The 15227-nt window shown below is 39.2% G+C and overlaps 1 protein-coding gene across 1 annotated transcript in view; it reads left to right on the forward strand.

Annotated features, from left to right (window-relative positions):
• The first annotated feature begins 492 nt into the window (after positions 1-492).
• LOC150033232 (uncharacterized) overlaps positions 493-15227 on the forward strand; it is a 32491-nt gene continuing 17756 nt past the window's right edge. Inside the window, exon 1 of the mRNA XM_090306330.1 lies at positions 493-809. Within this exon, the coding sequence (XP_090162456.1) occupies positions 493-809 (317 nt within the window). The remainder of the gene's footprint in view (positions 810-15227) is intronic.

The following is a 15227-nucleotide window of genomic DNA, read 5'->3' on the forward strand; positions in this document are numbered from 1 at the left end:
TTTCAATCTTTAAGAAAGGGATCGATCTGTGGAAGCATATCGATCTGTGGAGATGTCGACGTCCATTGTCTTGGACCAAGACAAGAAGTTTGAGAATCACTTCTAGCAAGAGTTGTCTCGACTGTCGGGTATCAACCTCCATCACAGCTTAGTTTCTCATCCTCGATCGAATGGTCAGACAGAGGTGGTGAATCGTAGTGTGGAAATGAATTGGAGGTGCTGTTGTTGTGAGCTACTGAAAGAATGGATTAACTGGTGGCCTTGGGTGAAATATTGGAGTAACACTATGCATAATGCTCCTACTAGCTTGGCCCCTTTTTAGATTGTGTATGAATGAAAACCTCCAATGTTGATTTACTATGGGAATGATTGTATGACCGAAGCGACTTTTGGCCAACAAATGCGAGACAAAGATGCTACATTGCACGTGCTTAGGGAGCACTTGAGGTGGCTCGGATAAAGTGAGGAAGTTTATTGACAAGGAGCGACATAATGTTGGAGTTCCACAAAAAGCAGAATGTGAAATTATCTCCCAAGTATTACGGAGCACATCAGGTAGTGCACAGAGTCGGATCAGTAGCTTACAAGTTAAACCTTCAGACAACAGTGTCGATACGTTCAGTGTTTCATGTGTTGCAGCTAAAGAAATGGGTTGGACATTTAGAACTTTACCTTGAGGACGAGGTAAAGGTGCAAGGGAAAGGTAATGATAGGCCTCCAATTATGTGGCAATATCAAGAAAGAAAGAATAGAGGAGAGGCGGTTGAATCGGTTAAGAACAACTTCCAAATCCGTTGGGAGAAGTGGAGGTTTAAAAGAAGATGGAAACAGAAAGAAAGCAGTGAAGTCTAAATATCAAGAGTGAGGAAGGGGAGCTCTCGAGAGTGAGAGTTCGGAAGTCTTTGTCGGGAAGAAGTCATCACAGTGTGCCGTTCATCGTCTACTTCTACTAAGAGGTCGTGTAGCAAAGCTCAGAGATCGTGTAGCATTTGCTAGGCGATCGTATTGTGTTTGGTAAACAATCATGTAATGTCTTGTAAGAGATCATGTACTTCCTTGTAAGAAATCACGGGGTGTTGTGGGCGATCTTCTAGTGTTACTCAACGATCGTGTAGAGACTTTAAGCAATCATGTAGCATTTTGTAAACGATCGTTTGGAATTGTTAAGCGATCGTCTAGTCCCTGTTTGACAATTATTGTTTAATAAATAGTTTGTTCATCATTTAGTTCCTATTCTTGTAGATTGTACCAACCTGTTACGATAATAAAGAATTTCAAGAATCAGTATCCTAATAGTTAATACGATAGTGAGAGCTACGCGATGAGCGACAGCAAGAGCTACACAATGAGCCACAGCGAGATCGTTGAGTGATAAGTGACAGCGAGAGATCACTGAATGATGAGTTATATGATGGACACTGAGCTAAACGATTAACACATGCTTTGATCAATCTTAACCACCGATTAAGGGCAACAACTATCCTAAGCACTGAATTTAACTCCATTTAAGCTAAAGGTGTCATGCTAGGCTTTAATGGTAAGCTGTGGAAAGTAGTATAAAAAGGGAGGCTGAAATTCAAAAGCTTAGTTCGAACAATTCCTGTGTGAAAATTAAGCGATCTTGGTGTCGTTGGAAATCTCTAAGAGTTTAGTTTTAGAGGTGATGCTGTTGGAAGAAGGTCTCACGAGAATAAGGCCGGAGAAGGGAAAAAGTGACCAGAGGTTCAGTTCACGGGTGAATCTAGGCCATTGATGAAGAATTGAGACTTTAGGATGAATCAGGAAGAGTTTGAAGCTGAACATTTAAGATAAGCTTTTTGAGACAATTCTAAACAAGTTTGTAAAAGGAAATTTCTTGAGATGAACTCTAGAATTGTAGTTATTAATTCCGTAAGTTAAATATGGAATTTCATGAACAAGTAGGAAGTTGCTTGGGTTGAGTAAGTTGGCAGCTCAAAGTAGATGCTCGTGCAGACAAAGGGCTGAGCACTCCTATGCGTTGGACCTACTGTGTGGGCTGAGGAAGGCTTACATTGAAGTCTTGGATGCATAGCAGCCTTTGTGGATGACCATGTGCAGCTGAAGGAACACTTAGAGCAAGTGTTGGTTGCACAAGTGGGATGCATTTGTGAAGTGTGTTTGACCATAGCAAGAGCCAAAATCTCGAGGAAATTTCTAAGTACAAGACCTACAGCAAGGTATGCGTTTGAGTGAAAGTCTTCTAGGTGAAGGCTAAACACAAAGTTTATTTGAGGGTTAGTCTCAAAAGGGAAACCAATGCTAGTAACTAAATATATGCTTTTGTGTCCACAGGATTGATACTAGTGTTAGAAGCATATCAACCTTTGAGGAGTAATCCTAAAAGTTGTGAGTTGTGAGTGTCTAAATATTTACAATGTTTCTAAAGAAACCAAGTTTTAAGAAATATTATTCTCATGTTAGCTAGTTTTACAAGGTAGTTTTCCAAGCAAACTACGAGTTATGTTTTTAAATGCATGTCATGTATGAAAGTTTATTGAAAAACTATTTATGTGTTTAAATACACAAAGCATACATTAGAAGCTTTAAAGACATGTTTCTATGCGTTTTTCTTTACATGCTTTAAAGAGACAGTCATAGTATGACTTGTTGGCTTGTATCAGCATACAGCGGAAACAACGAGGATCGTTAAGCACTCTAATTGATTAATTTTGGTAGAAATAAAAGCATGTTCAAGAAGAAATTAATGGGTTTCAAGTCATACCTTTGAAGAACCTTTGAAATCTCGAATTCTAGTTGCAAATCTCTCCAAATCTTTGGGCAGACCACCACAAGATCTTCCCTACAATTCTCTTGATGCTCTAGATTGAGTTGTGGGACTCAAAATAAGCTGGAATCAAAGAGAATTTGGAGAATGCTCATAGCAACAATCCAATGGAAGAATACCTTCTTCACACAAATTTTCAGCTAAAATTCTATTGGTTGCAATGCCTTAAAATGACTCTAATCTCTTCAATATATTGTAGATATCATGCAAAGAGAATGGCTGCATGAGATGCAGTTTATACTTGGAGTAAATGATGCTTGAAGATAATGAGTTTAGTGTGAGCTACTTTGAAGATGAATATGGAAATACTCTTTTTTCCATTTTGTGTTTTTCTATTTCCAAAATCTAATTTTGATTTTAAAATCATATTTGGCTTAAAAATCAAAATTTATTAATTTTACAAATTAATTTTATAAATTAATAAATAATTATTTAAACAATTTAAATAATTCTAATTAATTTAATATCCAATATTAAATTAAGTTTAACAAATCCATCTTCATATATTTAAATCATATTTAAATAGAAATTTTTTAATTCCGTTTGATTCTAATTTGAATATTTTAAATTAACTTATCATGCTACTCTTGAGCTAATTCATTTTCGAGCTAATAGGGGGATCTTGTGGGCCTACAGATCATGGGCTCCAACGATCCGAGATTATTCGGCTAAACTCGTTAGACCGAACTAACCCCCATTTGTTAACTAATAAGTCACTCCACTAAAGCCCATAGTTGAACTTCCTTCATTGTAGATATATTATGGCCACTCGATATAACCATGATTAGTAAGTCAACCCTTCACAGGTTATTCGTAATAACAGCTGGGTCGAATCTCTATTTTACCCCCAAAATTACCTTTTATTCCTTAAGTCCTACTGATCCCCTAATTAACAATTATTTTGTGATCCAATTGATAATGGGTAGAAAAACACATTATTACAGCGCAAATAAATAAAAAAATGAGAGATTGTGATGGTAAAAATATACAAAGTCATGTCCAAAAGTGCTAAACTGAAGAAATTGCGATCACATGCACCAATCGCATAATAGCAGCTAATTTACTTATTTTGTGCAGGAAAAATACGTTGGCGCAAGTTAAATCGCGATCCAAGGAATTAGGAGTCTGCGCGCATTGAAAGATTGCGATCGCAAAGTCATGCGATCGTATGCGTTCACGAGAAGTTGCTCAAGAAGGTGGCCATATAAAGACTACGCATTAAGGTGATAGCATAATAAATCATTATGGGTGATGACGAAAATTAAGTCGTCAAAGACTTGATGACTAAAATTATTTGGGATGTAATTATGCGATGCATGTCTTAAGCTATGCGTTGATTCTCATGCGTCGGTGGTCATGCGTTGGAATGAAAATATGCGATTACGAATGTATGCGATGACCATGCATTCCTACCATAAGTTTTATTGCGCTCACGCCAAGTATAACACAAACGCAAGTTTCTCGAGTGATCCGAGGTCGAACTCAGGGACTTGTTGCTAAGTGCCATACGGTGATGTGTTTGCAACGAATGAATAAAAGAATGATGGGGTTTTTAAGCTACAACCTACTCCTACTCCTAACTAACAGATTAAGTGATGAGAATAAGAATGAGAGGGAGAGACACGACAACTATTGACGCGTAGTAAATGCATGGAAAAATAGATAAAGTGTGAGGATGTCTTCATCACAACCTTAAGCATGACCACAAGGGCTACCTCAGCCAATGCAGACTAATGCAATCATGCCATACACGGCCGCCGCAAATGCACGTGATTTGTATTAGCAAACAGAACTTATTCCTAAGTCTCCATTCTTGCTTATGCGATCTTAATCTAGCTCTCTCGAGCATTGATTCTAACCTAGCTCTCTCAAGTCTTAGGTTCTTTCTTTAGACTCTCTCTCGAGTAGCTCTAAAGGTGTGATGGACGCATACATAAGACAAGGTAACCGCAAAAGCCTAGTTGACGTAAGATTATTCCTATCTCTAGTGAACACTTGCTTACACTACTTAATGCGACCAACCACTTACCCTCCCAGGAAGTTAGTTGTTGCTGATTTTACTCATAGACAAACATTGCGTCCACTCATAGACAAGCGTTGCCACAGTTTCACATTAAGCAAATAAGGTTTTCTCACACACTAACGCAACGCACACCTCCCGGTGGTTTGCTACATGTTTCATATTCCTATGCCGCATGACTAAGTATGCGATACTCGAGCAATCTTACTCAATGATGCAATGAATGTTAAGGATGCTAAGTAAAGAGAGATGGAGATGGAATCAAAGGAAATATAGAAATGCATTGATCACAAAATGTATTAATTCCTTAAGCCAAAATGTAATACAATACAATATAAGGAAAGAAGAGAAAATGAAAGGACCAGCTGGAAGAAATGTCTTGCTTCCAGTGGATGTGTGTCAAGGCTGCTGGTGGTGCCATGGAAGGGCGGTGGAGTTGACTCTCTCGAGATCTAACTCTGGCAAAGGCTCCAGTCGTCACTCGAAATGGATGAGGGAGATGAAGAACTCTCAAGCTTTCCTTTCACGCTTTCGCCTGGATCACAAGGATCCACCCAAAGGTAGGAAACCTTGGATGCAAACCTTGGATCAAATGAAATTCTTCTCATCGGCTTCTATTTATAGAGCATAATCACCGACAGCATTAATGACCTGCTTTAATTCTGACATTCTAGGCGCGTTGGTCCTTTTTTGAATCTCTACTGCTAACGGCATGGTAGGTGACATGTCAACATCATCTTTTGATTTTCCCGAGATATGCGTTGATGCTTCCACTCCACCAGCCTTGCGTTCATCCCTCTATTATAGTTATCATCGTGTAGCCGCAATCTTGCAATGACCACATTCGCTTGATTACCGCAACTTCTACATGATGACCGCAATCGCTTGACGATCGCAACTCCTATGCGATGGACGCATGTGGTCGATTACCGCAACACACATGCGTTGATCGTATGCGTTTGCCTTTATAGACAATTGAACGTCTATGCGATAGCCCGACTTCCGCGTATGTGTCCGCTTCCTGCATTAGCTACAAAAATAGACAATTGAACGAATAATAACGCATAATAGTGGGTTACCCGAGATTTTTAATGTTGAACGATGCAAACTCATTTTCTCATGAATTCCTAACATAATTGCCGAATATTTTGCTTAGCAACCTTCATAATTCTAAATAAAAGGCCTAAGATGATGTGTATTTCTGCATGTCATCACACCCCCAAACTTAGAATCATGTCCTCAAGCATGTGTTATACTCAAGAAATTATAACTCACTGTCAGGCTTTCCTTTGCGATGACCAACCTCTCAGAATATAATTTACTCATATGTCTAACTATGGCCGCAACGCTCTCCTTTACTTTGGCTACTTCTTAAAAAATATCTTTTTTAAGTTTAGATCCGGCAAGCCTTTGCTCAAAAATTTTTTATTCATTCACCGCAACTTTGTGTTTAGCATTTGAGAATGTGTTCGTTCAAAACAATTCTAGACTTTACGATTACTTATTCAAATGCGGCATTGAACCTGGTTACGCTCTTCGTTTTGGCTTGCCCCCACGTGTGTCATGCGGGTATCCAACTTCGGTTGTATTCCATATTCAACTCAACTCTTGTCTTGCTTAATTTGGATTGTGCCGGACAGAGGAGTTGCGCTTATGCATTGATCCTGGTGACTGACCTTCATTTTGGCTTGCCTCCATGTGTGTCATGCGGACATCCAACTACGGGTAAGTGCCTTTCATAACTTAACTCTTATCAACACGGGTTTCCCCATTGCATTGACAGTGGAGTTGTTATTCTCAATATATATATATATATATATTTTGATAAAATGATCACAATGTAATGAACGCAATTCTCCGGGATCGCTACCACCCCCAAACTTAGAGGTTGGCAGCGTTCCCAATGCAAAGCTAAAAACAAAATCAACAGGAATGCGGTAACAAACATTTGAGTGAAGGTTTGCACAAAATAAAACTTAAGACTTTCAAAGTTTGAAGAAGCTATTAAAAGTAAGGTGAGCCTTACGATGCTTAGTTAGCGGATGCGGTGAATTATACGTACCATCATAGATGCATCGCAAAGGAACACAATCGGGAAAGAGAATTTCAAACAGATAATGCATAAAAGATAACAAGAAAAGAACTTAGGCGGAATAATCCATGCGATCATGCTTTGGAATTCATGCGATCGAAGCCATGCGTTGAAGGATGGAGGGAATTCTTCCATTGTATTGCGAACCGAGGAGACTTATTGTCGCACCTACAAGGAGGAAACGCACCACAACCAAGGAAGCAACCACATATCCAAAATAACAATAAAAATAAACTAAACTAAGAAAGCAAAGTAAAGATAGAGGAGAAAACGTCCATGGAGAATTTGGAGTGTTCTCACCGCAAGGAGTCTCTCATGCAAGAGATTACTCTCAACTGCTTAGGTTAAGGAGCTCATCCTGACCATTGGAACTTCCGGCAATTGTTGGGCGCATGTTGGCCATCATGTGCTTAGAATTACCTTCAGCTCATGCGACTGATTGCCCTTTTACCCTGGGGTCAATACTGGCTTTCGGCTCATCGCCTACACTTCAATATTGTTTGTAACTTGGTTGCATAAGCTACAATACTCCCAAGATAAAAAGGTTGCCTGCAAAAACACAAAACTCAATAAATATTTAGCTGCCAAGTCCCCGGCAACGGCGCCAAAAACTTGTTCGTTCGGAATTTTGATTGCAAAAACCTTGTAAGGTTGATGACGTATGCACTTTGCAATAATAATAAATGCAATACTACATTCTATAATGATGTATGCGGTGATGCTTAGATGCGTTCGTAGTATGCGTTCTTGTAGTATGCATGTGTCACAAGTTTTCTTTCGCTGGAACCAAGTATAATTCCAACGCAAGTTTCTCAGAGTGATCTGAGGTCGAACACGGGGATTGCGGTGATCAATGCGATACTAATGTGATATATGCGACCGGGAATAAAATAATAATGAATTGGTTTGGAAAGATAAAATGTGGCGAAAAGTAAAATGCGATGATAAAATAAAATGTGGTAATAAAATAAATTGTGGTGATAAAATAAGATGCGATAATAAAATAAGATGTGGTAATAAATAAATAATTAAATAAACAAGTAAATTGGCTGTCTGTGAAGATGTGCAAGGATCTGATGGAATGCAGTGACAAGTCTCATGAAATGTGTCAGAAAGAGAATGGGTTGGGGGAAAGAACATCGCAAGTTCGTCAATTTTGTTGCCGACGCAACTAAGGTTCCGTTTTTCCTTGGCTTACACCTCTCAATGATCGGCCGCGTTCCCATATGTCTACGGAGAATCAAGGATGAACGTTGCGAACGCAAGGTTGTTCCATCTCTGGAAATAATTCTTGCTTTAGTTAACGCATTCTTCCAACCTTCTTTCGAGAGGAAGAATAGCACCTTCAATTCTGCTTTCACAGGTGAAGATGCCGTTGAGCACGCGTTAGCTAAACTTAGCTAATTTCTTCCACAATGATTAACTTACTCACTTAATCCTTCCCCTTTACCCTATGGATTAGTTACACATTGTGAAAGAAAGAGAAGATGAATGTATGGTGAAGAACAGAGAGATGACGATGGATATGATAATGATATTAAAAGATAACGATAAAGCATTTAGTACATATGGATAAATGAAAGATTAGAGATGAACACAATTGATGAATGGAAAGTAAGAACAAATGAGGAAAGCGTGTCAATGTCCTGACATGGATCTCGATCGGAGACGATTTACTTATCGGCATGTGGTAGGAATGTGGTGGAGAACTTCCTTCTCAGGCTTGTTTTCCAGGTAGAAGTGATCTTTGCACAAAGCTTCTCTTCGGGAATGGGAATGAATTTCTTTCTCCCGAGACTTCTCTTTTGGTCTTGTCTCGTTTTTCTCTAAGTTGTCTCTTCAGACTAGCTTGCTCTCTTTGAAATTGATGTAGCTATTTATAGACCTTGGCACCTTCTGCATCGGTGGTCCCACTTTGAAACGCTTCTTTTTCTGCCATGGCTTGGTGGAAAAGTCCGCTTTGCTCCACATTCAATTTGTCAGATTCTACAATAGAAAAGTTGTACAATATTAGAAATCCCTGCGAAGACGTCGCTTTTTTCATCTACGATCGATCGCCGCATGCGATGCAATTGCATTGATCGTTTGCGTCCATGATCGATCGTCGCATGCGCTGCAATTGCGTTGTTCTTTTTCATTCTCGATTGACCGTCGCATGTGGTGCGAATGTATTGCTCTTTTTGTCCTTGAGCGATTGTCGCATGTGGTGACCTATTTCCTGCAAAACAAAGATTTGGACATTCCATTTTTCCATCACAATGGGGTTAGCGAGTGTGCTTGCAAAACTTTACAACTTTTGCGTTTTTAAGTCAATTTCTATACGGTCGACGCAACTTTTTCCTTCTTTTAGCTGCATAATCTAAATAAAACGGTATAAATAACTTGTATTTCTACAAGTTATCAATGGGACGGAAAGCTAATGGCGATCGAATCCAAATTTAGTTGACAAGCCGTTAACGACACATTGTAGTAAGTACACTCAACTTTCGGTGACCATTAATCGGCGCATCAGAGCAGGAGATTTAATGACCGCCCATCATTGCAATCATTAGAGATAAAAGCTTCTTCACCTTGAGCTCTATAAATACCGAAGGCCACCATCATTAGGGAGTTTGCCATATATATAGAAGTTAGATCATATACAAAATAGATAGTCGTTAGTCTATTCATAGTTATTCTTATATTGAGAAGACGGAGACGAGCGAAGAGAAGAAGACGTCGAGAGATCATTCCTGGACAACTCGAAAGACTGCCGGGAAGCGCTACAAAAGGAGTGAAGGCCAACACTTGCGAAAGCAAGAATATTCATCTAGGCAGAGTTGGAGTGAAAAGACAGTGTAAAAGGCCACGGGAAGCAAGACATTGCTACCGGGCTTCTTATCTCAACATTCTATTGCTATTCTGTATTCTGCATTTGATTTATAGACAATGGAAATCTCATTTCAACTTATGGTTAGCTAAATCTCCGAATGGGTTGAGAAATACTTAGCTAGCATGACCTAAGATTTACAATTTATGTGATCATCTTGTCTTATGTATGCGTCATTCACCCTTTAGAAATACTTGAGAAAGTAGTCTAAAGAAAGAATCTAGGCTTGAGAGAGTCAGATTAGAACCGTATAAGTCCTATCGACATTATTGTATACATCGCATGCATCCTAGAAATAGGAACTGTGGCATTTGCATTGAGAGATGACATGTTGTTGTGTGTGTATAGCATAATCGCATAACTTAAACACAATCTTAGGAAGTGTTACCTAAATCCCTTCTCAACCCGTTCATTGCATACTTATTGTAATTCTCGATTTAATCAACTCTTTACTCGAATTCGTTGCATAGGAAATATACTTAATCAAAACACCATCAAACTTATTTGTTTTCACCATCGCAAAGGAACAAAATTTATTGTCGCATATTTACTCAGTAGTCCTTGTGTTCGACCCTGGACTTACTAGGAAACCTAGTGAGGCTTATACTTGGGTTTAACTAGGAAAACTTGCATGTGCAACGCATAACTCATCACCACAAATATACACCATAATCTTATCACATTCACAACGCATCAAGTTTTTGGTGGCATTGTTGGGGACTACGGTAGTACATATTGCGCTAACAGTAAACTTTTTTATTTTCTTTGCATCTTTCAACCTCTGCGCACTGCCATTCCTTTGATAAGGGAGGAAGCAGGTGTCGCATGAGCGAAGGACACGTTCCTGAACCCAACTACGATCTAGAGATCGAAAGAACGTTCCGAAGAAGACGAAGAAACAACCGCCAACAACAACAGAGAAACCCTAGAATGGCGGAACAACCAGAAGAAAGAGCTGCAAAGGCGAACAACATCATGGCAACCCCATTCTCCTGGAAAATGACTGCAATAGACCCATCTGGAACTATGCATCGCCTAACCTCTATGATTTCTCTCCAAGAATCATGAGGCCAACTCTGGACGGATCTAGGTTTGAGATGAAGCCGGTTATGTTACAGATGATTTCGACAGCCGAAAAGTTTGGTGGAAGGTGTGGCGAGGACCTGCACGCCCATCTTTGAAGTTTCATCGAAATCTTTAACAATTTTGTGTTCCCAAACATCTCAGCTGAATAAGTTCGACTAACGTTGTTCCCATTTTCGTTATGTGATGAGGCAAGGAAATGGGCATATTCCCTCAAACCAAGAGAGATAACCTCGTGGGATCAAGTTGTAGAAAAGTTCACGAAGAAATACTTCCCTCCTACGGAGAACACAAGAAGGAGTAAATTGATTACGAATTTTGAATAGGAAATTGACGAATTGCCCAGCGACGCCTGGGCGAGGTTTAAGAGATTGGTGTGAGACTGTCCGCACAACGGCTTATCTAACTATCTCCAGATGGAGATATTTATCATGGTTTGAACCCTGTATCGCAGACAGCTGCCAATGCGGCAGTAGCTGGTAGTCTGCTTGACAAAACGTATGATGAGGCTAAAAATATTCTTGACCACATATCAAAGAATCACGAAGATTGGCGAGAAAGTGATCAACGACTAAAAACTCGAGAAGGTGATGCAAACAATGGGGCCATCACATCTCTACAGAATCAAATGAATGCGATGATCAATCTATTATAGAGCATTGCAATCATCAGCCCTAGAGCGCAAAAAAGGCAGGTCAACGCAATTAATCAGATGAGCACGAGTTGTGCCACTTGTGGAGAATCATATCCGATGGAAGAATGTCTAAGGAACCCATAATCAGTATGCTTCGTAAAGAACAATCTTTTCTCTAACACATACAACCCAGGGTGGAGAGAAACCACCCCAATTTTGCTTGGAAAAATACCCGACAATAGAGTTATCAACCGATGGCGCAAAAAGAAGGGCCGCTAGGATTTTTCCAGCGAACAAATGATCAAACGCAACATCAAGCCAGCAGCTCGCAAGCACCGCTGTCTTCTTCTCTGGAGAGCCTATTAAATCAATATATTGAAAAGAATGAGACAATACTCCAGAATCAGGCGACCTCAATCTGCAATCTCGAAATCCAAATAGGACAGATTGCTGGTGAGCTGAAAAATAGACCGCAAGGGATGTTACCGAGCTCAACTAAGCTCCCTCACAAATCGGGGAACACAGGAACAATGTGTTAGATTTTATTTCCTAAAACTCGTAGTTTGTAAATTGATAAACATATTCTGTTTTATTTTTCGATAAAATTGTTACTGAAATTGTAATCTTGAATCCAATAAACTAAGGTCCTGAGGCTATTTAATGTAGACTTGAACTTTATGTGCTGACATTAAACATGAATCAAGTTCGAGTATATAGCCTAAAATGGTCTATATTATAGGGATAAGATTGGGTGCCTTGTTTTGGGGACACTATGGTGTGACCCACTTTGTAGTTAGTATAAACGATGTGATCCTAAATCGTTCATATAGAGATATGTGAGTTGGGGCATCCTATGCAACGAGTTTGTATAAGACTAGACCACGACTTGGTCACTTTTACTTTATAACACCGTTTACTGTTTAAAACTGAATAATTCAAATTTGATGACCTAGGTAACTCGATCTTAATCTTGAGCTAAATATGAACTCCTGTTTATTCAGGATTATCTTTAGATCTGCATGGGTGAGAGCAGCTCAACAGCGCTGGCTCAATAAGCCTCCCATTTCAGGGGTAAGACCGGGTAAATAGTTGGGTACATAGGGTGCAAAACGGACTTCACTCCTACCCATCTCTAAGGGTAGTAGATAGGTTGTTCCCTTAAGTGCTGACTTCAGAATAAGAACAAGGGGCCCCACCCTCTCACTAGGCTGAGAGGGACTGAATTTGTTGGTTGGACCACAAATCAATTGTTCTTTAGGTCCATTAGGTCCCCCTGCTAGCTCATATGGATTAAACTGATAACAGTATGTTGGATTAATTCGAATTGTTCGAATTAGGAAAAGGGATTAAAACCAACAAGTATATGCGATATCGCTATCGGTTTTTTGTATGGTGCTCTATATTTAAATGTGATTTGAATTTCGAAAATATGAATGTGGATTCATGTTCGGGAGGTCAAAATTAGTCAAGAGGGTCAAAACTGTAAAAAGTCAAAGGGTTGATTTTTCGCTAAGAGTCAAAGTTTGACTTTGACCAAATAGAAAAAGACCCCTTTGCCCTTAACTAGAGTTAGTGGAATTATCCAACATTTTGTTGGATAATCCCACTAACTTAAGTGGACTATGTGTAAACATTATAGAATGACACATAGCCTACTTTGGTTTAGTGCTTTGTGAGGTGTTGAATTTTGGTGAGTTTTTACGTGCATTAGATGCATGTAATTGTTTAATAAAAAGAGGTTTTTGAAATTTTTTTCTCTTCTTCTTAAAAAAAGGTTTTCTATTTTTGGTTTCCAATAATTCTCACCAAAATTTCTCCTTTCTTTCACACATTAATCTTGAACCACCATTTCTTCCCCTTTTCATTCCTTCATTCACCAGGTCCCACAAACTGGTTCTGAGTCCAGAGAATAGCGGATAAACTCTAGTGGTGGTCCGGAAGAGTTCAGGTCGAGATTCAGCGAGGAAATTTTTTTTTTCGGGAGCTACAAATGTTGTACTCTACTCCTTTTTAATTTACTATTTTTCCTACTTTTTGCATGCTATTTTCCTTTTAATTAAAAACAATTAGAGTGTAATTAGATCCTTATTCCGCTGCGTATGTCTTGTGTTTCATCACAATGCCTAGTAGTCTCCTTGCTAAGTGAAAAGACGACAGCGGAAGAAGGGAAAGAGCCCAGCAGGACCAACCCGAATGCGATGGAATCCAAGAACCCGTTGACACAAGAATCAAAAGAGCCCCAGGCGATGAAACCATAAGTTGCGTCCACTTCCAAGCCTATAGAACACGAAACAGAGGAAGTACAGCTACCACCATTCCCAAAAAGATTGAAAGAAAAGCAGGATGATGAAGGAAAGATCGCAATAGTGGAAGTAACGCAAAGATCAAACACTATAATAGTACCAAAGATGTGCGACACAGGAAGCTTCACGATACCTTGCTGAATTGGAAGGGTCTACATCGGTATAGCACTACATCGGTCTAGCATTACAACACTAGATTCACAAGTCCCAAAACCCAAAAACTCTAGTCCCTATATGAACAACAGTAACATGTGTACAATATTAACAGAAACCACCTAAACAGACGGGTCACAAATCTCTTTGTCCTTTAGTGGCAGAGCAGATGTAGAGCTATCTTCAGAGGATTTGACCGCTACCTGTGGTATGGGGGGGAGGAAAACATTTGAAAATGGGGTGAGCTTGCGCCCAGTGATTAACTTAAGAAAGATAATTGATTCTCATGCAAAATCTCAATAAAAAGTTTAACTGAAATATAAGCTTCTACAGTACTTGTACTGCAATATAAACATTTTCCAAGCATGAAACATATAAAGCTATTTTAATTATAAAACAGTAAAACTGTTTCTCAGTTGAGGATAACCCTACTGTGGGTAAAAACAATCCCAACACCAACCACTAGTCAAGAGAGAACCCTTTTGTTCAATCTCTAACTCTACCTACGTGTACGTGGCCATACTAAGTACCGTCATACCTTAGGTACTTCTGTTCAGATACCTTCTCAAACGTCCTTCAGTATCTGGTTGGTTTGGTACCTTCTCAAACGTCCTTCAGTACCAATAGATACCTTCTCAAAGTCCTTCGGTATCTAGTTAGGCGGATACCTTCTCAAATGTCCTTTGGTATCGTGTTTCAAGTAAAACTAGTCATAAATGACTTTCTCTCTTTAAAGCATGTAAAGTATAACACATATAAAAACATGGCTTTAAAGGTACTAACGCATGTTTAGTATATTTAACACATATAAATTGCTTTTCAACAATTTCTTACACATGCATGCGTTTAAAACATAACTCATGGTTTGCTTGGAAATCACTTTGTAAAACTAGCTAGCATGAGAATAATCTTCTTTAAAACATGCTTTCTATAACACGTTGTAATCAAACATTTTAAGCAAATGTTTTAGTCATAACGTTTTAGCCACTCACCTTGACTGCTTAGGAGCTTTTCACTCTAGTAGCTCCCTTTTCTTCCTTGGGCTCCCTTTTCACCTCTAGAATCCAGATTCAACTTAAAGCTTAGATTACTCGTAGTTCTGAACCTTATTTTAAGATACGTCCTTCTACAAGCATATTCTAAAATACATAAGGAAGTTTACCCTAACATTGAGCTCAGAACTCCTCGTGGTTTGGCCGAAATCACCGAATCTTCAAGACTGGCCCAAACTGATCCAACAACCTGACCCTTTTATCTTATTCTCAAT

This window comes from Benincasa hispida, chromosome 10, assembly GCF_027475165.1.
Source record: "Benincasa hispida cultivar pf3 chromosome 10, pf3_genome.v1.1, whole genome shotgun sequence".
NCBI classification, from domain to species: Eukaryota; Viridiplantae; Streptophyta; class Magnoliopsida; order Cucurbitales; family Cucurbitaceae; genus Benincasa; species Benincasa hispida.